General features: G+C 37.3%; 1 protein-coding gene across 4 annotated transcripts in view; it reads left to right on the top strand.

Moving 5' to 3' along the window:
• Window positions 1-24782, top strand: part of CDK14 (cyclin dependent kinase 14) — a 572715-nt gene that overhangs the window by 239930 nt on the left and 308003 nt on the right. For all 4 annotated transcript variants that reach the window (XM_032304318.1, XM_032304316.1, XM_032304319.1 and 1 more), the window contains one exon: window positions 2897-2991. In XM_032304318.1, the coding sequence (XP_032160209.1) occupies window positions 2897-2991 (95 nt within the window). The remainder of the gene's footprint in view (window positions 1-2896; window positions 2992-24782) is intronic.

Below are 24782 nucleotides of genomic sequence, written 5' to 3'. Positions count from 1 at the left end.
CTATTTCATGAAGTTTTCATTGTTGAACGCTGATGGGGCAGTTGAATAATTAAAAGAAGAAAGATTATAAATTGTTGAAATTAATACTATGAAACTCTGTCATAAGTCTGTATCACGGTTGTGCCTTCACAGTTTGTGTGCTGTGATTTTATTGTTATAATTGTTTTCCCATGTGTGCTAATTTACAAAGCTCAGATAAAATAAACTTGTAGATGTTCTGCTGTAAGATTTTTAGTATATACAACTAACTTGCTCATGGCAGGTCTGTGTGAGATGGAAGAGAAAGCCTCATTATGTAGCCTGGACTTGCCTGGCTTTGGACTATATACACTGTTGCTACTGATTGAGTTTCAGAGGGAACATACTTCTTGTTGTCTTCCAGTATTGGAACCAGCCACATGAATTAATTTTCCTTCTGAACGACCTTCTTTGGACTTACAAAATTTGTCTTGGGATTAAGGAATATACAGTATATGGTCCTGAAACAGTTTTGCTTGTAGAAGTCTACAGAAATTCATAGCAATAGCAATAGCTCTAATAAAACAACTGCTCACATTCATTGAGCTTGTACTAGAACTTATCAATCCATATGCTTTCTCCCTGCCTTTCTGGTGAATGACCAGTGCAGCCCCTCTTGCATGGTGGTTACATACCTAAAATATGCTACATGATGTATGTAATATCATTTTATTTGAGTAAAGTGTAAATAATCTAGATTTGCTTTTTTATGTAAAAACATGGGTGTATATATATATTTTTAATAGAGTGTATTTTTTAATGTAGTTTTAGGCTCACAGCAAAATTGAGTGGCAAGTTCTCGTATACTCCCTGCAGACCACCACCTACCTCCTCCCTGCCCTTAAGCCTCTCCTACTATCAACATCTCTCACCAGTGTGGTACATTCCTTACAATTGATTAACCTACACTGACACATCATTGTCATCTTTTTCTAAAGATGTGATTTTGTGGTATTATTGGGTATCAAGAGTTTGTCCAGGGCCAGTAACTAGGTTTTTAATGAATAACTTGATGAATATATGAATTATTATAAGTTCTTGACAAAACACATGCAAAACATCTTTCTTTTTTCTCTTCAGGTTGTATACCAAAAACCAAAATTGAAGGTTAATTAAAATAAATAATGCTAGAGGAAGCTCCTGTTCTTTGAATATTCTACTTGAGTAGTTATCAGTGTAGGGGGAAATAATGGAATTTAAGAACTTCGGACAGGTTTAGGAGACTGTGGAAAGGGTAGAGGGGTATGGAGGACTTAGATGAGGCAGACAGAATCACTCCGGAAAGGGAAAACTGGGACTCCATGAGGTTCACAGTACTGACTACAGAAAAGATAAAAAGTGAATAGGATTGGAAAGTGCTGACTGGGGGAGAGATTCAGATATATAGCTATATAGTGAAGGGATGGTACCCCTTAAAGATGGCGGTGAAAGTGAAAAAGGAAAGAATAGGGGAAAAATAAAGATCCTGTAGAAATGAAAAAGAAACAGAACACCCCAGACTCTCTCCCTTTCTCCCACCAGCACCATCCATAATACCTACATAGAGGAGAGAAGAACTGATTTAAGAGAGGGCTCTCAAATTAAGAATGCAGTCCCTTGAATAAATGAGAATAGAGCAAGCACATCTATATAAAACTGCTCTAAAAATTCAGAAAATATAAAACAAATGCATTTCAGCTGATAAAATGCTTTTCAAAAAACAACTATAAAATTAAAGAAAATTGTACACAACAAACTGTAATCTAAATTAGATTTTCTTTCAGGCCCTTGGGTATATGAAACCTAAAAAGCCCACCTTGAAGTGGTAATACAAAGGCTAAGACGAAAAATGCACAAAATTAAAAATGAAATCCGTTAATTGAACTCCAGGGAAAAATAGAAGAAAAGACTAAATCAAATCAGAAATGAAGACTAATCACAAAAAAAAAAAAAAGAAAGAAAGAAATGAAGACTAAGTTACAAGATACCCAAGGGAAAATAGATTGAAATGTTAGCTGACCCAGTAAATTCATATTTACATTAGATGTAAATGGTCTAAATATCAGTTAAATGTCAGAGGTTGACAGAATGGATTTAAAAAGCACATGACCCAATGATAGGCTGCTTATAAGAAACTTACATATTCAAATCTAATGACATTTGTAGGCTAAAAGAAGATGTAAAAAGATACATCATTAAAAATAAGCTGGAGTGCTTATGTTAATATCCCATAAAACAGGCTTCAGAGCAAAGAAAACTATCAGAGACAGAGAGACATATATATTGATACAGGAGCCAGTTCACAAAGAAAGCATAGGAATCCTCAAGGTATAGACAATAAACACCACCCACAAAGCAAAGGACACAAAGCAAAAGCTGGCAGAATTAAAATGAAGTTGACAAATCCCCAGTTAACAGTTGGGAATGTCAACAACCCTCTCTTAGTCCCTGTTAGAACCATTATTCAGAAAGTCAGCAAGTACAGAGAGGAACTCAGCGACATTGTCAACCAGCAGAATCTAACTGACATTTATAGAACTCTCCACCCAAATTCACCAGAATATATTTTCCATAAGTATGGCATGCATACCATTATAAACCACATCCTGGGTAATGAAACAAACCTTCATAAATTTAAAACAATTGAAAGCATACCAGGTATGTCCTCTGACCATAATGGAATCTAACTAAAGGTTAATGGCAAATAACACATGAAATAGTTGGGGGTGGGGGAGCATGACCTCTAAATGAAAACCCTGTTTCACTACCCTTGATTCTGAATAGGTATTGGAAAATGGAAAATGGAAAATGGAAAAATAGATATCTCATCTGACAAAATGATAATGAAACATATCAGTTGATTATTACCCATCGTCTCTCTGTCTACTTTGTTTTACAGCTTCTCTGTTAAAAGGACTAAAACATGCTAACATAGTGCTGCTCCATGACATCATCCACACCAAGGAGACGCTGACACTTGTGTTCGAATATGTGGTGAGTAAAGTAAGAATTCAGATTTTATAAACATAAATAAAAGTCTTGTAGTATTATGATAGAGTTTCTTATTTAAGATGCTGTACCAAAGTATATTATCTAGTAAGTTTGTATAATTTTGAAAAATTCAGAAAAATGTTAAACTGAATTTTCATCAGATATATTATCTTTTAATAACCTATTTGTCACCAGATATGCTATAATTTTTAGGTTTATCAAATAGGGTTAAACATGACAGTGATCACTGCATCAAAGGAAGTTCACAGATGGTAATTCCCCCCACCCCTCCTTTGGACTTACAACTTGGTTTTCTCAGAAGCATTCTTACTAAGATTTTTTTTTCTTTTTGGGTGGGTGGAGGAAAGCCTGATACTTGCAATTTAGACTTCATAGTTTTCCCCCTCAGTTCGTGTTTCAGCTATTAATTAAAACTTCCAATTTGCATAGCACACAATGTAATGATCTTATTGTGTTGAGAGTATTACTGCTAGAAGACTTGGACTTGAACTCATAATTAATCTTTCTCCGTTTCTCCTAGAAAAACATATGGTATTTATGTAGCATCACTTCAGCATTTAACTGTGGAATCATGAAATGTAACCATGATAATTAACATCCCAATTTTCACAGATGGATCTGAGAACATGTAATTTATAAGATACAAATGACATTGGTGGAGACTTTTATTGAGAAGAGTAGCTGTTGGTATTGTGAATGTATTAGGATCCCATTTTGTAATTACCACACTACTTTTTTAAAAATTTGAAATAGGTTCCATGTTTTTTTAAAAATATATAATAGAATGCATATTTGCAACATTTTTATCTTGCTAATGTCTGCCTGTGTCTGTTTATCATTTGAAAATTGTTGTCTTATGAAGAAGCCATTTATCTTCTCTATTTACATATAAATGATAGATACATTTGAATAATATGGTAATGTGGCTACAAGGACAGCTAGAGCTGAGCAGTTGAATATATTACATGCTACCAAGAATGGATGCAGATTCACACATCAATGCAAATATAATTTCTTTTGTTTAATTGGTGATTTTGGAGTCAATAATGTATTCAGTTGACTTAGAATTGGAATTTTTGCTTCATATTTTCCAGTAGGTCTTTTGCAATATTGCAATTAAATCTAGATTTTTCTTAGTATACTTGACTTAACTTTTATGTTTTGTAGAAGAAAAGATTTGAAAAAAAGATTTCAAAAATGTATTTATTCCCTCCTCCAAAATTAAATGGTTAATCTAAGAAGAAAAAGAGTTTGGCCTCTAAAATCAGTAACGTGAATAGAGAAACTAACAGAAATAATATGAAAATATGTCCTTCAGGTCTTAAAAGAAACCTATATTTGTGAGGCTGGAATCATTTGATGATTTTTATATTCTGTGGAAGCAGCCACATGAAGGAAATTCACTGTCCTGAAATATTTGCTAATTGATTAACACTGACTTTTAAACATGTCCTGTGATATTTGCTAACTGATTAAAACTGACTGTTAAACAATCACTCTTCTTTGTGTGAGTGCAATTTTCCCTGGTTCCAAGTCTTGTGGAGCCATCCCAGGTCAATCAGCCACATAATAGTGTGGACCTCTGCAGTACTTTTCTGGCAACATTTTATTCCCTGCTTCTCCTGGGGAGTTAAGACATAGCTTAACTTGTTCTCAGAGAATGAGGTGAACTGACATCATTCGTGCTTTAGAACTGGCCTGCCTTGCCTTTCCTTGGGTCCCCCACTCTGTCTTTATTTCCTCACCTCCCCCATTGTTCCTGCCTCCCTCTTTTCCATCTAACTCTCGTCTTTTTCTAGTCTTTTCATGTCCTGTTCTTCAGCTCTACAACTTAACGTTTGTTTGGGTTTTGCTTAAGTGAAATCTTTGAATGGATCTCTGAAATCAGAGTTGGGGTGGGGGCTATAGAAATAGCTTATAGGAATCTTCTCAGTTAGAGCTGGGGAGGTGTAGACTCCTTGGCAGCATTAATGTGACTATGTGCCAATTGCCCAGTATAGAAAATACTCCTTAGAATATTTCCTAAAGTTTTTATTCTTTTATACTGCTTTTCATTGCTTGTTTATACATCTACTGATATCTCAAGAAAGATTAAGGCTCTGGCATTTTTTGATGGATTAATCAGATTGCTTTCCTCACAGTATCTAGCGGAAATTACTTGGCTCTTTTCTTGTATATTTCACAGCAATGGAAAGACAGTAATAATTTCAAAGCATGAAATGCCTTGGAAATTAGAGCAGATCTAGGGGAAGGACATAGGATAGGAAACCAGAGGTCACTCTGGGCTTGGGATGATGAGTGATGGATGAGAAAAGGAGGTAAAGGAATATTTAAGACAAAGATGACCACAATGCTGTGCTCAGCACTCAGCTTGGGTCTTTACATTCATTATCATTTTTGATGTTCTCAAGAGCCTCCTGGAACTATGAATATCACTTTACAAAGGAAAAGAAAACTAAGTATTAGAGAGATTAGGTGCTTTTCCAGGATCTTGTAGCAAGTATGATGGACTCAGGCCCATCATACTCTGATTCCCAATTATAATGTTATATCTCCCGCTTGTTTATACAACTGTAGTTAGATTGAGCATTTGGTCAGAAGAGGAAAAGGAAATTTTCTTCTTTTTTTTGCACCACCCTCCCTTTTTCTGCTCTTAAGATCCTGAATGCAGTTAAATCCTGAATACAGTTAGACTGCTTTGTTGTTTAAATAAATTTTTGGACTGGTCAAAAGCCTTATCACATAAGATTTTATTTTAATTATGAAATGTTTTTAAAGTTTCCAAAAAAGTAAACTTAAAATTACAGTATTGTCCCTTATATCACTGGGATCTACTTACACACACACACACACACACACACACACACACACACACACAGGACCTTGTTATTTAGCAAGCCCTAAAATCAGTATCAAACATTTTAATGTGCAGTTTTCTAAACTTAGTGATGATATTGCCAAATTTTAAAATTGTTAACATCAGAGTTGTTTTCTAAAAGAGGTTGGTTTTATATTCCATGTAATTAATAGTACCCTTTTTTTTGAAGAAGGGGAATGAATATAAGTAAACAAGTGTAAGACCAGGGCACCTGGGTAGCTCAGTTGGCTAAGCATCTGTCTTCAGCTCAGGTCATGATCCCAGGGTCTTGAAATTGAGTCCCACATTGTATTCCCTGCTCAGCAGGGAGTCTGTTTCTCCCTCTGCCTCTGCCCCTTCCCCTGTTCCTGCTGTCTCTCTCTCTCAAATAAAATCTTTAAAAATCAGTAAAATAAAATAAAATAAAAAGTGTAAGAAAAATCCAAACACCATGCCCATTGAAACCGTAGCTTTATGGGACACCTGGGTGGCTCAGTGGGTTAAACCCTCTGCCTTCGGCTCAGGTCATGATCCCAGGGTCCCAGGATCAAGCCGCCTCATTTGGGCTCTCTGCTCATTGGGGAGCCTGCTTTCTTCTCTTTCTCTCTCTGCCTGCCTCTTTGCCTACTTGTGATCTCTACCTGTCAAATAAATAAATAAAATCTTAAAAAATAAATAAATAAGAAAAGAAACCCCATATATGAAAGAAAAGTAAAATAACTTAAGATTCACTAGGTACTATTGGATTTTTTTCTTTGGATTTTAGTTAAGTGTTCAAGGTTTTTTTAAGGATCATATGTAATTTGAGTTCCACAAAGTGAAATAGTCTTATTCATTTTATTTATTTATTTTTTAATTTAAATTTTGAGAGTTAACATCATACAGTAACATTCTTATTTATGATAGTGTACCTACTGTATAAATATATTTCTGTTCTTTGCTTTAAAAGAGAATCTGAAGCCCAGCTGCTTTGTGTTATTCCCACGAATGACCTTCTAGGTTACACAAAAGCCTTGGGAGCCCCAGAATAATGAAATAAGTGCTGTGGAAGAGCACTAGTAGAAATGACTTTGGAGGTCATTATTAAAACCCTTCAGTGGGGGCGCCTGGATGGTTCAGTGGGCTAAAGCCTCTGCCTTCAGCTTGGGTCATGATCCCAGGTTCTGGGATCCAGCCCCACATCGGGCTCTCTGCTCAGCAGGGAGCCTGCTTCCTCTTCTCTCTCTGCCTGCCTCTCTGCCTACTTGTGATCTGTCAAATAAATAAATTGAAAAAAATCTTAAAAAAAGAAAAATAAAACCCTTCAGTGGATAATAAGATACTGCTAATATAGGCTGTCTCTTAAGTACTGTGGAAAGCTCCTAAAATGTCTGCAATTTAGATTCTTATACACTGTCAAAGTATGTAGATACAACCCGCGAGCTGCAAGACTGGGGGCCCACTGGAAAACATGCTGCTCAGTTTGCTCAAGGCTTCCAGAGCCCTTTTGAGTACTGTCTTCCTGTCATTGTTGTCCAAGGTCAAGGAGCATTTTTAACCAAGGAGTGACTCAATTAGCTTGAAAGGTATATCTGGTTTCCCCATGGTTTAAGACATCGTTAGAGCTACCCTTTTCCCTACTTGGGTTCAAGTGTTGGCAGAGAAATACTGTAGAAAATAATGAAAGTGCTAACAGGTTTTTTGTTTTTTTTGTACTTAAATAGAAAGTTAAGCACTTTAGTGTTTTTTCTTTTTCTTTTCTTTTTCGGCCAAAGACAAATAAGGGCCACATTAACCTACTTAACATCATGCTGAAAAATTTAAAACAGATTCCATAAGTGGCAATAAGAATATAGTACATGTGATTACATAAATATATATTACCATTAAAGCACATAATTATTCTGTTATGCTTTTTATTATATGAGATCACAGTATGTGTAGCAGAACTCTTTATTTCACATTTAGTTATTATGTATAAGAAAAAAAAGCAAACTTATAGCTAGGCATGATATTCACTGGAGCAGTCCTTTATTTCTTCTGCTGTGGGGAAAACTAGTAAAATAGTCAAATTAATGTGCAACATTATGTAAAAAAAAAAATCGGCATTACATATGAAAAAAGCTGTCTCCAAAAATCATGTAAAGTGATTTATGAATTACCAAAATTCACATAAGTACTTTTTTTTTTTTTTTTAAGATTTTACTTATTTATTTGAGAAGAAGAACATGAGCAGAGTGAGGGGCAAAAGAAGAAGCTGCCTCCTGCTGAGCAGGGAACTTCATGTGGGGTTCGACCCCAGGGCTTGACTTCTGTGCCAAGATCCTTATTATCCTCTCTCTCCCTATAGATGGCTGGTGTTAGGATGAAGACCCATCTTCAGAGTTTTGTCTGATGGTCTGAGGTGTGTGTGATGTTCAAATATGGGACTGGCAGCTGAAAGTTATGTTCTTTCTTTTCTCCCTACCACACAATTTACCTCATTATTTGGTTTCTCTGCCTCATACATTTTGATTTCTGAATCTATGAGGAATGCTTTAATTTGCATGATTTTAAGCCACATCTGTTCTCAAAAACTGTAGCTCTCCATCAGTATTCTGGTTTCCAGATTAAACCCTCCTGGGGCAATGGAACATTTTTCTGCTTCCTGTGAGATAAGATACATGTGCACATGGGCAGGCATGTACAGCTGTAAGTGGGGGCGATCAGGGGCAACCTCGCCGAGGAGGTAAGAGGTATTTAGGTAAAAAATCTGAGGGAGGTGAAGGAGAAAACACACATATATATGAGGCATGTAGTTGGATTCAGGATGTATTTTCAAGACTGAGCTGATAGTATTTGTTGTGGGATTTGAGAGATGATGAGGAGTCAGGGATGACCCCAAGGACGTGGACTTAAGTGACTGTGGTGGTGGAGCTGCTGTGAGGGAAGATGGGTCAGGCTGTGGGAGGAGCAGAGTGGGGAAGATGCGACTCAGGTTTAATTGGGTTAAAGCTGACATGCGCAGTGTATGTGCAAATGGACGTGTCAGAAGGCAATTGGATGCATGAGTCTAGAATTTAGGAAAGAGATCCAGGGTAGACATTTGGAAGTTGTCTGGGTTATAGATGTTATTTGACAAGGGAATTGTTTGGGATCACCAAGGGTGGTAGTTGTTACATTGGTGGCCCTAAATGAACCATGACTTTGTATAATCACCCTTTCATCTAGGCTGGGCTTGTGGTTGCTCCAGCCAGTAGAGCACCATGGTGGAAGTGACACTGCCAGCTGTGGTCCTGACTGCTGCTTTTTTGCACTCTTGAGCATCCTGACTGGCTGTGTTAGAATTCTGGTTAACTTGCTGAAGAGGCCACGTGGTGAGGGAGAGGCCGTAGAGGACATGGAAGGGAACAGAGGACCTGGAACACAATGTAAAGAGTCAATGAACACCAAAAATGGAAGGGAATTTTATGGCCTGACCACTGGGGCATTCCACCATCAAGGGTCCTGGTGATGAGGAACTATCAACGAAGGATACTGAAAAGAAAACACTAGTAAGAAGGAAGCTGTTGCATCTGAGACTGAGAGCAAGAGCCAAGCAGCTGCCTCTCCAGTGCCCGGCAGAGTGGCTGGCACATAGTAGGTGCTTAGCAAAAATGTTTTATGGAAGTGAGTGAGTGAGTAAAATTTGAAGCAAGAAGAACAAGAGATTATAATAGTGTCCTCACTAAAGGCAAATAACTGAGAGAAAGCGAAACTGCTCAGTCACGTTTCAAATTTTTTTTTCTCTTTCTTTATCTATTCATCTGCATTCCATCTTTAGTTTCCATTGACAGTCTTTATTTTTTTTTTTCTCTCAGAGCAAATATTCTTCCAAGTGGCAGCTGCAGAGCAGATCTGCCTGCACAGCGGTTAGGGCAGGCCTCAGACAGTGGGCCCATTGGAAACCACCTCGCTGGGTCGGAGGGCTCAAGGGGCTTCGCCACTCCAAATAAACGGACCAGTCAGAGTTCTCTCTGGCCAGCAATAGAAATTCTCTTTGGGTGAATTAAACAGACAGGTTTACTGAGAGGCTATCATGTGGCTGACAGACCTGCTGGGAAGAATTTAAAAACCGCAGGAACGGTGTAAAGCTGAATAAGCAGACCAGAGCTGAAATCATGCCACGGAACCGGCCATGAAGCACCCCGCTGCCACCAGGAGTGTCGGCTCCAGATACTGTCCCTTTCCTCACTGTCCCAACTGCCCCAGTGACTGGAGGTTATTACCTCTGCTCTTGAGGTCAGAATAGTGTCCACATTTCTCCCTGCTTCTTCGGGTTGTTTTAGCTCCTACTGTAGAGTTAGGGTTGGTCCCGTGTGCGAGGTGACACTAGGCGTGTGCCCATGGTTTGACTGCGCAGACCCCTGCGCAGACCCCTGAGAGAGGGGCTTTTGGCTTTTGCAGCAGCAACTGGGCCTTGCCTTCCACCAAAATGCATAAAGCAGGGGATTTTCACAACACAAGGAATATAGTCAGATTTAGAACACGTTTTGCTCAGCTCCCTGCCCTTCCCAATCCCCTCTCCCCCAAAACACTTAAGAATACCCGCTGGAATGAGTTCATTTGTATAGTCCCAGGTAAATGACATCTGGAATGTGAAAGGAATTGCCCGTGGTATATTCATAGAACTATTGTTTGTAATCTTTAAAAAATCAAGGAGGAAGGTGAGCAGAAGATATGCTGGTTTTTAAAAAAAGGTGGTGGGAAACAAACCTGGATCTATAGACAAACACATGATAGAATGTTAGTGAAATTCAAAACTAGATCTTTGGACATTGAAGTCTCAAAATCGTCATTCCCTTTTAGTAAGTAACAGCGCTGTTTCTGGATTTCAGCAAAGCTTATGACAGGGACTCTTATGACAGTTCTTAGAATAAAATTGAAATCCAGTTGTCATAAGGTTATTATTCCTTCCGTTTATTGCTGGATGAACAACTTCACCCAAAGTCTATTGATTAATGAATTGACATCAGGATCGACAAAAGTTCATCAGGGTAAGCTGGAGGGCATTGTCTTTGACCTTGTCCTGTTTGATATTTTTATTAATGACTTAGATGAAGCCATGGCGATGATGTGCTTGGCCTATTTGTGTGTGTTATAGCTGGGAGCTGTAATTAACCCTTGGGGTGCTGGAATCAAGGCTAAAAAGAATCTGATTGAAATGAAGAGTGGAAACTACAGGGTGAATTGCTGTGGGACAAATAAAACAATGTGGTTAAGGAAAAGAAAAAAAAGCAAGCTGAAGCTCATAAGGAAAAACAGGGTGGGGGAAAGTTAACTTCAAAATGAAGTCAATTTCACATGAAAAAGACTAGTAATTTCTCCGGTTCAGAGAACTGAAGCGAACAAGAGGATGCACCTAGGATGGCAAGAGGTCTGTGAACCAGGTATAACATGGAACCAATGACTTATTCAGGAGGATTAGATACAGTAGAGAATAAAGAAAAGATAATGTGTGTATTCCAGACAGGATGAGAAAGCCAAGTGTGGGAGTTCTGGGGAGGCTAATTTTGGCTTAATTCTGGGAAAGATACTCAAATGTTTTGTGTTAATTAAAAATTAAATACAGTGTTTGAAGTGTAATGAGCATCTTATCACTAAAGTATTCAAGTAGAACCTAGGTTGATCCACATCAGAAATACTGTAGGGTGGGTTCCTGACCTGTACTCTATGCAGGGGATTGAAATACATAACTTAGTATGTTATTTCATGTTGTCTCCACCAAAACCATGAAGTTGGTAGAAGTTTCCTCCATTTTGCAGATGGGGAAATTCATGCCAAGATGTCAGATACTCCTTGTATGCCTTTCCCAGTGGCTGCATAGTATCATTTCCTGTGTCCATTGTGAACCCAGGAGACTCCACCTTTGCATAGTAAAGGGCAGATGAAGGTTTTGCAACTGTTAGGTGGGCTCATTTCACTTGGCATGACTTTTAGAAGCAGAAACACAACTTGTTATGGTCATTCACTTAATGATTCATTCATTCATTCATTCATTCATTCATTTATTCATTTATTCATTCATTTGTTTTTCTCCTCCAACATATGGAACTGTCTTCCAGGGATTATATTTGAGCCCTAGAGATACAAATATATATCCTTTCTTTTAAAGAGGTTTGAAGTCTTACAGAGGACCGTGATCTTAGGCTAGATAGTGTCCATGTGCCATTTGGGTTATAAGCTGTCACAGATCTTCCTGTGCAATGCATGGAGCTAAAAAACAATTGTGTTTAAGTGAAAACAATCCAGTTTGACTCCTGCAAAAATTTCTTTATGGAAGAACTTCAAGAATGTTTTTGTTTCATGTATGGAGAACTAGTTATGCAGTGTCATAGTGTGATCCTATATTCTGAAGGGGGCTGGGCTGTCATTCAGATCCGAGTACCAAACATGAACAGATGTAAGCATTGTGGATGACTGAATGTGCAGGAGGCGTAAATAGAAGAATTCTGAAGCATAAGGAGAGACTAAAGAGAAGCAAGCTTGCTTTCAATCAGTGCTCTGTTATAAACTTCTCATTTTGTCTAATTGGTAGGACAAAGTCAATTAATTTCATTTCTGTCCTTTACCCTAATGGCTTCTCATCCAACAAGGAACCCCGGTCTCTTTTAGTCATTTCCACTGTATTTGTTCACTTACTATTTTGGGTGCTGAGATTTTAGTTTATTTTTTCTGTTTACCTCATACCTATCTTCTCTGTGTCCTAGTTTTAGTTCATATAGTTGCCCCCTTATTAGGAAGTCCTAATCATAGTTCAGCATTTTAATTTGCATGATTTAGGATAGAAGTGTATCCGGTCTCCAACTGTTGCTATAGTAAACCCCTGATTATCCACAAAAACACAGTTTTGAGTCTCATCTACATTCTTGTAGATGAGACTGCTTTAATGAGAACACACTCTGTCTCTATGGGCTTTTTAAATTTTTAATTGTTTTTCTTTAATTTTGAATTTCATCACTTAAGCTATAGGCATGTAATGGGGAAACTGGAATAATGGGTGATATTTGAAGAAAGCACACTGAAGAAGACTTTATTGGTAGAAGCAGATCATAGGGAAGGTAAGAACAGAAATAAAAAAAGAATTCCTGTAGAAGGGAAAGCACATACTTTGCATATTCTTTGGATATTTTTCCCCCCACGGGAATTATTTCCATACTTCTTAAGAAAACAGTAATCTTGGGAAATCTGAGCATGTTTCATGGGATAGGTGGAGGTCATAGAGTGATGCATTGAATGTAATAAGACTGACAATGATCAACTTGGAGAAATTAGAGAAACGTTCCAGCTTTAGGTACTAAAGGTGCTGTCTGATGAAAGTACCCAAGATCAGGAGAAGAGCATCAATAATTCCAATTATGTTCGCATTATGTTTGATTAGCCCATGAAGTAATTGAAGAAAAAAAATCATTAGCAGACTTATCTCTAAGTGAGAAAGTATGCATCATTATTTGTCATACAAAATGGGTTGTCTGCAACTTCTTACCAGTTTTCAGAATCACTAACTTGATAAATACGTTGCAATAATGGATTTTCTTTCCTTTTATTGTTGTTAGTGTTATTTGTTGCTGTTACTATTTCGTGCATTTTAGGAACAATTCAATTAACTTCATATAATGTTTTAATCTAATACGTGTTTTGTGCTTTGGTAAAGGGATGTTAGACCGACTCCAGTTTTAAATCATTCATTCTTATTGATATGATTGTTGTATTTATTTGAGTTATGTATCATATGCATATAAAGAGTCGAGTAGTTTCATGGTTTGCTGTGAAAAACAGTTTTTTACTTTTTCAGTCTTTTAGATGATTCTTTTGGATTTTCCTCTGAAAATCTAACAAGACTTTCTTTATTACCACCTTTTGTCACCTTTTGGCAGCATCCATTGACTCCTGCAGTGGAAAACGTGAATTTAGTAGGGTTGTTTTTAGTTTCTCATTATTTTGAAATTTTTAACAGGTGAACGCCTCCTATCCTGCTGTCCTCCGTTCTCTCTTCCTTTCATTGTAGGTGTATGTAATTTTAATTAGATAAGAAATTCATTTTTTACATTATTAGGTCATATAAATCTTGTTTGTAGCTGAGGCACGTAGTATACTGTGATCACTTTCCTCTTCAGTTCAACTTTTGGTTTCCCTGAAATTAATAATAATTTCCCATTTTTCATTTCTACCATTGATTTAAGGCCTTCTCAGACCTCTGCCTGGTACATCTCCCTTTACTGACTTCCTGGAATGCCCTTCTGCTCTCTCCTGGGGTGAAGCTTTTTCTTCCTCCATCTCATGTTATTTTATTTTGGGGGAACACAGTTTCTAGTATCTTCCTGGGATTTTTAAAAAAGATTTTATTTATTTACTTGACAGATGGCGATGACAAGTAGGCAGAGAGGCAGGCAGAGAGAGAGGGGGAAGCAGGGTCCCCACCGAGCAGAGAGCCCGATGCAGGGCTCGATTCCAGGACCTTGGGATCATGCCCTGAGCTGAAGGCAGAGGCTTTAACCCTCTGAGCCACCCAGGCGCCCCTGGGTTTTGTTTTTTGTTTGTTTTTTGAGATATCCATTTCTGAAAATATCTTTATTCTGTGCTCATGCTTGATTGACATTTTGACTAGACACAGAATTCCTGGTTGGAAATAATTTTGTTAGAATTTCAATAGGATTATTCCATTGTTGTCTCGTTTCCATTGTCTCTGTTAAAATAGCTTTCTTTATTTCTAGTCTTCTGAAGTTTCATGATGAAGCAAAAAATGTCAGATTTATTTTCATTTGTACCTTTTCAATCTGGACACTCCTGTCTTTACATTCTTCTCCTTCTTCTTTTTAACAGTTTATTCACAATGCAATTCCCATAACAGAATCCTACTTTCTACTTCAAGTATCTACTTCAGTTATTTTTAGTATATTCACAGAATTTTTGGAACCATCATTACTATCTAATTTTAGAAAATTAAGTTGCTCTAACCAGAAGCCCCCTACCCATTAGCAGTCACTTTGAATTCTCTACCTTTTTCAACCCCTGGGGAACACTAATGTACTTTATGTCTCTGTGGTTTTCCTGGACATTCCTTATAAATGGAATCATCACTCTGTGATGATTTTTGTGTGACAGGCTTCTTTCCCCTTGCATCATGTGTTGTAGCAGTACTTTTTTTTTTTTTTTTTAATAATACTCCACAGTGTAGATGGATGTACCACATCAGTCATCCAATGACTCTATCTTTAAGTGTTTGAAAGACTGTCAAACTGTTTTTCAAAGTGGATGCTCCCTTTTACCATCTAACCAGCAGGATTTTGGGGTTCCAGTTTTCCATACCCTCAGCAATACTTTTTGTCCGTCATTTTTATTACAATGTTTGATGGTTTCTTATTTCATTCTTTGAATTTCCCTCCCACCTAAGCATGTTGAGCATTTGTTAGTGCACATATGTCCTTCTGTTTCAAGAAATGATCTTGGGGCACCTGGGTGGCTCAGTCAGTTAAGCATCTGCCTTTGGCTCAGTTCATAATCTCAGGGTCCTGGGATCGAGCCCCATATTGGGCTCTCTGCTCAGTGGGCAGCCTGCTTCTCCTTCTCCTTCTGCCTGCTGCTTCCCCTGCTTGTGTGCTCACACTCTCTTTCTCACTCTCTCTCTCTGTCAAATAAATAAAAGCTTAAAAAAAAAAAAAGAAATGATCTTACATTATTTTGTTTTGATTTCCTTCCTTTGTTTTCTTGTTTTTCTTTGGATCTTTTATTATTCAAATGTAGATCCTCCTGTATTGCTTTTCTAATTTTTTTTTTTTTGAGATTTGATTTATTTATTTGATACAGAGAGAGAGACAGTGAGGAAGGGAACACAAGTAGGGGGAGTGGGAGAGGGAGAAGCAGGCTCCTGCTAAGCAAGGAGCCGGATGTGGGGCTCGATCCAAGGACTCTGGGATCACGATCTGAGCCAAAGGCAGATGCTTGATGACTGAGCCACCCAGGCACCCCTTCTTGTCTTTTCTTTCCTATTTTTCTAATTATTTTTCCTTTAGTCCCAGACTTAAGGGACATTTTCTCAACTTAGTTGTTTCTCCTCTGATGTTGAGGGTTTTACATTTTAATATTATTTCTGAGATACCTTTTTGTTCTCAGAATATTCCATTTTATAATACCTTTATCTTGTTTCAAGGTTGCAGTATCTTTTCTTACCTCCTGAAATATTAATAATAGTCTTTTTTAAAGTTTTCCTAACAGTATTTTCTGTTTCTACCAAGCTGTTACTGTTTTTCTTTTAGTTTGTTCTGGTCTCTGGCTGAAATACTAGAAGCGTTGGTTCAGTATCTGCAGATTCTTGGCTTGTGGTACTACTTAGAGATGAGAGCCTCAAAATGTGTGCAGCTGGCCTGCCATTCGTTCACTGTAGGGACCAACCAAGCCATTTTGCTGAGAAATCCTTGATACTGGTACCCATCTTTCCCTGCAATGCCTAAAGATTCCCAGTGAAGGTTCTTCTGAACTCCTGCCTGGAGGATAGAGGCTAAGCTGCCTTGTTCTGGACACAGAGTGGGGTATAGGACCCCCTGTAAGTATTCTGTTTCAGGATGGTATCCCTGTTCCTAACTGGTTGAGCGTTCTAATCAGATGCCCTATTTTACCCACTCTAGGTTTGAGACTGGGGCACTTATATATGTAAGCGGAGTGGGAAACAGGTCGATCTAAAGATTAAATAACTACTAAAAAGACTTTCAACCAACCACTCTCTCACGCTCTAGACTGCCACATCCAGACCCGTTCATTCCCATATCCTGTGCCACCAATCCTGAGCCTCTTGGTTGTTCTTTTTTTAAATATGGCCGCTTCTAGGCTTTCCCCTCTGCAGGTTCATAAATAATCTGTTTGTTTGTTTGTTTGTGTTTTGCTGTGCTAAATGTGCTACCATCTGTTTTAGAGCTTCTAAAATTTGGTATGGGATTCAAGAGGGTGCGAAATAGATGTATCTGTTCAGTTTTCCATCTTTACGTTGGAATCTTATCAATTCTTATTAAGCTTAAATATGAACAAATGCACAAGCCTGTCATTGTGTAAACTACTGTGTAATTAGATAATTTCTTTCACATTGATGGTTGTAAAGCATATAAATCTTCGCTATTTATCAGTTGTCAGAGTTCATCAAATGTGACAAGGCTAGTGGGAGGGAAGATATTTATATTAACTGTTATTAGATTACTGTCCCATCAGTGAAATTTTAGGCACATGGACAGTGTCTAAAGTGTGAATGTGCCATTTTTGAGATGTCCTGTTTTGATGGAAAATATTTTTGCTTGATAGATGGTAGATTAGTTATTTTGTTTGTTCATTTTTTGTTATAATTTGTTACGATGGTCATGGATGTTGATACACTGTGTAAGTATACATTTATACATTTCATACTATTTTAAAACCACTAAGAACATTTTTATAGTGTAAGTATTTGTATGAGAAAATAGATAATAGCGAGAAGGGTTCTGATTTTTAAATTTAATTATTAAGAACATATGCAGCTCCTGGGTGTTTCAGTCAGTTAAGCGTCTGACTCTTGGTTTTGGCTCAGGTCATGATCTCAGGGTTCTGAAATCCAGCCCTGCGTCGGGCTCTACTCTGCGTGTGGAGCCTGCTTGAGATTCTCTGTTTCCCTCCCTTTCTGCCCCTCCCCACCCTTAAAAAAGTATTAAGAGTATATCAATTGCAGGGCACCTGGGTGGCTCAGTGGGTTAAGCCTCTGCTGAGATCATGATCTTGAGTTCCTGGGATCAAGCCCCGCATTGGGCTCTCTGCTCAGTGGGGAGTCTGTTTCTCCCTCCCTCTCTGCCTGCCTCTCTGCCTACTTGTGATCTCTCTCTCTGTCAAATAAATAAAATCTTAAAAAATAAAAAAAGTATATCAATTGCTTATTTAGCCAGGTTCTTTATGTTTTTGATTGCTGTGTGTAGTTAGAGACCTCCTTTTTAGAAAATGAATATTTTAGTGGTTCTCGTTAACATCTAGCTTCAAGGGAGTAATTTGCTTTTTTTTCTCACTGGCAGGTACGAGTCCAGTTAGAAATCCCCAAAAGATGCTCATTCAGAAACTGAGAAATTAATTTTTCGTGGCAGCTATTTGCTAAGTAAGAATTTTCCATCTTCTAGGCTTTTCCTTTTCTCTTGATGATGTGATCTGTGTTTTAAAGCTTTGGATCTCAGCTATTAGCTTCCACTTGAGCCTTCACAGGGACATCTGGAAGATTGAATTAGTTCTCTTTTTTCCTCCTTCTATTTCTCTACCCTTTTTACTTGGATGAAGAAGTTAAAAGCATCAAGGAACAATAAAATGTTGAGTAGTCTCTAGTAGAATTTAGGAAATAATGGTAAGGGAAGGTATCTAATTCTAAAAATAAGATAGAAAGTCAGCAATGCTGGGGGAAAAGAGGCATGGCGAGAGAGGATTAGTAACAGATTATTTATTAGAAGAAAAGAAAAAACTAAGGATTGTGTTTTTTTGGTAATCAGATTTTCCTTGAGTAAAAATACCATGAACTGAGTTACATCTTGTAAAGGGTGGAAAAGGGCAACATAATCATTCTTGTTTGTCTTCATGACATCTGGTAAGATGAATGTGCATCTAGTCTCTCTGAGGGCAGGGGCTGGATTCTCTTTTGGTGTATCTCATAGTAAAATTACAGTGGGAGTCCTAGAAATCTTTGCCAAATTGATACGATTATTTCCATAGAGAAGGTGCATCAGACGGGGGGGGGGGGGGGTGGGGGGGGGTGTGACACAAATGTAGTAGTTTTTTTAAGGTTTTCTTTAAGACACAGAGTGTGACAGACTCAGAGACATGGGGTCTGTAGCCTCCTTCAAAAGGAGGACTTGCTTCCTCGCTATAGGAAATAGTCACCGGAATGCTTCCCCCTGTCAGCAGCTCCAGAATCTGCAGAGACCCATCTGGTATGAGGTCATGCCTTCTTCCAAGCATCCTGGATCTGGTGACTATGTGAGTTGGATATAAAGACCTGGTTGTTTCTGCCCAGGGCAGGGTGGCTGTGGTGCCAGGTTACTCAAGGCTCGATTGGCCTGAAGGCACCTTCACTTCCTCTCCTTTGTCTAATGCTGCTTCCTTATCCTTCCTTCCACCTACCTAATAAACACTTTTTTCTTCTTTTACATAATAAGCATATCATACCCCCAAACTCCATCTGGAAAAACCAACATAAAGATTAATTTAAACACATAATTTAACCCTGTAATTTAACAGGGATTTGTTCTCTTTTAGGGAATTACAATTAGAATATGGGGTTCTGACTTAAGTATCCAAGTATACTCTGGTATATACCAGAAAACCATTAGATGTTCACGGTTCAAAGGGGGCAAAAAAACAAAACAAAAAAACAGAGTACAGCAGGAACTTCTGGAAAAATTAACTTTAGACGAGCAATAACTGAGTAAGTTCATGAAATTGTAGCATGCCCTGAAGTTACTAAATCCTTGACAGGAGTGCAGTGATGAGCACTGGATGGTGTATAGGAGTGTTGAATTCACTATATTGTATACCTGAAACTAATGTAACACTGTATGTTAACTCTACTGGAATTAAGATTTTTAAAAAGTTAATGCAAATACATATACATGTATATATTTAATAGTCTTACTATATTATCAGTGGGAAAATGAGACTGTTATTTACCTAATGCAGACTATTGTTATTCTTAATATTCAGATCCCAGGACTGCAGGAAGATCTTACCTCCTTTCCATTTTGAACTTAGTCTGATGATATGAATGTCTTTGGCCAATAAATTGTGAAAAAAAGTTATTTGTTATCACAGCTTATATAACCTGGCCTGTCCTGATACGTAAGTTACTTAGTATCCACCCACCGCAGTGAAAGCAGATACTACCATGTGTTATATTTTAAGACTTTTTTCATACTCAGATGCATGTTGTGTGTGTTTATGTATGTATGTTTATTTATATGTATACTATACTCATATGCTACATATGCTATTTCTTAACGTTTTCTTTTTTTTTTTTCCAAAATTTTATTTATTTATTTGACACAGAGAGAGAGATCACAAGTAGGCAGAAAGGCAGGCAGAGAGGGCTGGGGAAGCAGACTCCCTGCTGAGCAGAAAGCCTGATGCAGGGGCTGGATCCCGAGGACCCTGAGATCATGACCTGAGCCTAAGGCCGAGACTCAACCCACTCAACCCACTCAACCCCACGTGCCCTTTTTTTAATGATTTTCAAAAACTCACAGAAGGTAGTGCCCCCATTGTTTTGGAATCACTAATTGTAGCTATGTAGCAGTGTTTATCCACATTTTAAAATTCATGTGCCCTTTGTTTTAATATAAAAATCTCATGCTTTTCTTTGATACCATTTTAAATCTTGGATAAATTTAGAATTCTTAATAAAACAAGTGATGATTTTAAGAGATTTTATTGAACACTTGGTTCTGGCTTTTTGACATTTAAAAACTGCATGTTTTAGTAGTGAGGACATTAAATCAGCTTGCTTACCACATCCTTTTATATCATAAATAGTGTCAAGGATCAAGGACAGATGAGGTCACCTTCCATGTCACCTGTTGTTTCTGCTATTTTTTTTTTTATAGAAAGTATTAAAACTAACTTCATATATTGAGTTTGATAATTACATGCCAGGCTTACTGATTTATTTGGAAGTAAATATTCAAGTATTTTGTGCAAAAATTTTCCAGTACAATTTTCTAAATTTTTTTGGTAATTCTTTCAAATTCGAGCACCATTATCTTCTTTTACATTTTGCTAAGACTGCCTTTGAAATGGTATTTTCAACCACAACACCAGGAAAGCCCTACCTGAATTCATCCTGGACAGACTTGGTGAGATTTTATTCTTTCTCTTGAAATTTTTTTCCAGTAACCCTTTTATGGCAAACTGCACTAAGTCAAGAGAATGAAAAGATATTTTTAGCTCTGATTCACTGAATACATAGCTAGATTTTGGCATAAAAGCTTAAAACATATCATGAGGAGCAATAATGTTGGTCTTCATTCCTTGAAGTTTTCTAGATTCATATTCAAAACATCAACTCTATCTGCCAAATATGTCAAGCTCCTGGGAAAGTTATTATCTTGGCAAGTTTGCAAGTGTCTAGTGGTTGAGAAAAAAACATAACAGTTCTTTTTTAGGGTATCTTTAATTTTGTACCATGCATAGTAAGAAATTAGCACATTTTCTTTGTTCATATATTGAGCAAAGCCAGTAACAAGAAAGATGAAAAAAAAATTAGATCTTTGACAAAATTTTTTATGATGGGTAAATCAGCAATTTGACTTTTGGCTGTAGATCCTAAAAAAGCAATACTTTAGAATTTCTACTCTACTTTAACTTTTGGCAATGCTCAGAGTACAAGAATTCATGAATTTGGTATTCCGCACCCACCCACCCCAGTGATCTTAGGTCTTCTTATTCTTTGCTGTTAAAAGAGCTACTTGAAACGAAACTTTTACAGTTTTCTGGATTTTTAACAATATGTTTTACTGCTAGTACTTCCGTTTCTTATATCTCAGAGCACTGTACTCTGCAGGTAAAAGCTTGTATTTAAAAAAATAATGCTGGTGTGACCCTTGTCTTGACTGAATGAGAAATCTAAATTACTTTGCCCCTTTATGCACTATACTGAGATAATTACAGTTATGCTTACTAATTACATAAGGATACAGATGTGCCGCTGCTTCAGCTGTGCCTCAAGAGTAGCAATGTAAATTACCTTTTTCATCAGGCATTGCCATTTGGCCAGGACTTTTTCTGAAAGCTTTGTCTTTTTATACTTTATGTATTTCCACCAGCCAGGAAAACTTAAATGAGCTTTACTTATGTAATATAAATTTATTTTTAAGATCATTTCCCTAATTCAAGAGTTTTTTTATGTGTCCCTTTTATGTGTCCCTCTTTTCTACAGCCCACAACCCTTGCCCCATAAATACTCAGATATTTATAACCACAATTAAAAGCTCCAAACTGTTTTGTATTATAAAATCTCAATAGCATTATTTCCGATATATCCTATTTATTTCCTTGGGGGAGAAAATCTCCTAATATTTTTACTACTGGATCAAGTGATATGAACAAGGTTATAAATGTGTCATTTTAAGTAAGAGGAAGAAGGGTATTGTTCACATTTGACTCTCAGTCTTACTTTCCTCAAAGCTGTCACTGATCTCCCAAGTAGGAATAGTTTTTATTCATTTTTATACATTTTACAATACTTGACCCATTCTAACGTTGTGAAAGTATATTTTGATTTTCATTTGTTATGCCAAAAAAGGTGACAATTTAACAAATTTTATTTGTTTACTCTTTTCATTGGAGTATGTGTTTCCAGAGTTACTGTTTTCAAAATTGGAAAAACATGGACCTGAAGCTCATTACAGTATAATTTAAAAAGTTTCCTGAGCTACACATGATCATTCGCTAGGTGGGTGTTACTCTGACCCCTTAGGACAAGTATTATAAAAAGAAATCTCCTCTATTTTGCATTGCAGCTGGCTAAAGTGATCGCAGACTGGCCCCTTTGATGCTTCTACCTTCCTTTCCTTCTTTATTGCCCTCTTTCTCTCCTCTCTTCATTTTAGTTCTGTTTCTTTTTCCCCTCATGTTGCTCTTATCCTGTAATTTCAGGATCTCCCTTTCTACCAGGGCGGCTCCAGAAGGTGTTTTCAGAGTGAAGATATTCCTGAAAACGACCTCAGTCATTTTCTTTTCTCCTTTATCTCCTGCTTTGACTCCAGACATTTATGTGGCCCACTTTGTTAACCTTTTTTTCTTTCTCCAAATTTTGAGGATGTTGGATGGTCAGAGCATTCCGATCTTTGTACCCATTGGCTTTTTATTTCTCCTTTTAAAAATCAAACTGGCTTCAAAATAATATGAACATCTTTTTAAAGTGGCTATTTGACTCCATTAAAATTTATTATATGGTTTAGGCTAGTGAATGGTTTCCCCGAGGGCATATAAATCATAGTGGGGAGCTCTTTCCTTCGCTGTTTTGAGAGAAAACGTTTTACACGTTATTCCGATGCAGGAATAGTATGTCTCTATAGAACCAACCATAATGTTCTTCTTCTGGAAGATTCCCCCCAAGTTTCTTGAAACTTCCCAAATTTATGCTTTGAATTTTAAAAAGGAAAATAATGGATACCTCTTGGAAGTTCTATAAACTAAATAAATTGTAGAGATGGAGGTATGGATAGAGCTATGTATTCTGTTTATGGGTAAGCCTGTAAATTATTGAAACTACTTCAGACACAAACTGTTAGAGCATGAATGTCTGCATTCTTTTTATCAGAGGAGAATGGCTCGCAACAGTCTTGCTGCCTGGGTAAAGCTGTATAGTCTGTCTACCCATACTGTCATTGCCAGAAGCCAAAGAGTAAGTTTTTTGTTTAAAGGAAAAGGTCTTTCAGGTTGCTGGTTTTACATGATGGAAATGTGGTTGGAAATGCTTCCTGTTCCAGTCACCAGCCCCAGGCTGCCCATGAGTTTTGGATTCAGAAATGACAGCTGAAACCAATTAGGCAGAATTATGGGATAACAAAGTCACATATAGGTTTATTATGACCAGAAAGGAGAAGGAGAACACATCATATGATTTTAAAAATGCCTGACTTAATTAGGAATGAGCTGCACTGCTGTGATAGCTATGGGAGGGTTTTTGTGTCGTATAAAGCAGCATGTGTGTTAGCCATCCCTGTCCTCCCCAGGGAGTATGTGTGGTTTACTGGGCAGAATTTCAAATATTTCCTAAGTGGCTTAAAACCAGGTAGAAATAAAATAACCCAGAAACAGGCTTTGTAATCTGTAACATAATTCTGTGCAGGAACAGTTGAATATGTGAGAGTATTCCACCTGAGAATTTATCTTCATGTGACGATGGAATAGATTGAAAGACCATATTATCGCTATTGTCATACCATGTCCCATGATGCAACTTGAGGCAAAATAACCCAGTAATAATTAGAATTTCTACTTCAGGGGGAAGAGATAGCACTTTTGTACTTGTTCATAAATGTCTTGTCTTTGCCATTAAAGATAAGGGATTTCAGTGTATTAGCATAAAGGCTAAATAAGTAACATTTGATAGAATACTGACAGTTTTATTTTTTAACCACGGTTTTAAAAACAGGCCCCTTTGGTATATAGTAGGTACACACTTCCTCAATAAAGCATCTTAAATGGCTATGATTTTGTTTTAAAGGTAAAGTTGATAATGCATCTTTATATATTTTTTTTTCACTAATGAATGATGCTCCCACATTGTAACTAACAACATTAAAATTTCATTAATTATGTTTGGGAATGAAATAGATTAGTACTATAGAGTTTAATGGGAAAATGCAATTTCAAAGTCAATTTAAACCTTTGGACTTCATATCAGAGCAGTTTGAAACTAACTGCTCGGTAATTTGATGTATTAATTCTTACAGCAATGTAGGCTGATTAAAACAGAGATTATAGCTAGAGGAGAATGGCATTGATTGCTGTAGAAGAAAGGAGGGCTCAACTTCTATAAGTTTTCTTCAGTTGCCTCTAGCAGCAACTTTTCCCCAATGTACTACATGACTTTAATGAGCTTCAGGTGAAATAGATTAAAAACTAAAACGATCGTGAACTCTACCAAATTTCACAGCTACCCTTTAAGCATGGTTTTCGTTGGAATGCCTGTGGTGTGTTCCAGACACGGGATGATGGTGATGAAGGTGACATTAGCTAGTAACGGAGTCAGCCTCACAAGTAAACATCTCCCACAATTGTTTCTTTGGTCACACTGACAGTTACCGTTGTGGCCATTAGTTTGGGAACCGCCCACACTACCACCAAAGAGTGGAAATAATTGCTCTTGTTCTTCGAAATTTGCAGTCTTTTTAATGTGATCTCTTGCCGGTTAGAGTACTATTTAAAG

Source organism: Mustela erminea, chromosome 11, assembly GCF_009829155.1.
Source record: "Mustela erminea isolate mMusErm1 chromosome 11, mMusErm1.Pri, whole genome shotgun sequence".
NCBI classification, from domain to species: Eukaryota; Metazoa; Chordata; class Mammalia; order Carnivora; family Mustelidae; genus Mustela; species Mustela erminea.
The sequence above is the reverse complement of the archived record's forward strand: the minus strand, read 5'-3'. Positions and strand labels throughout refer to the sequence as shown.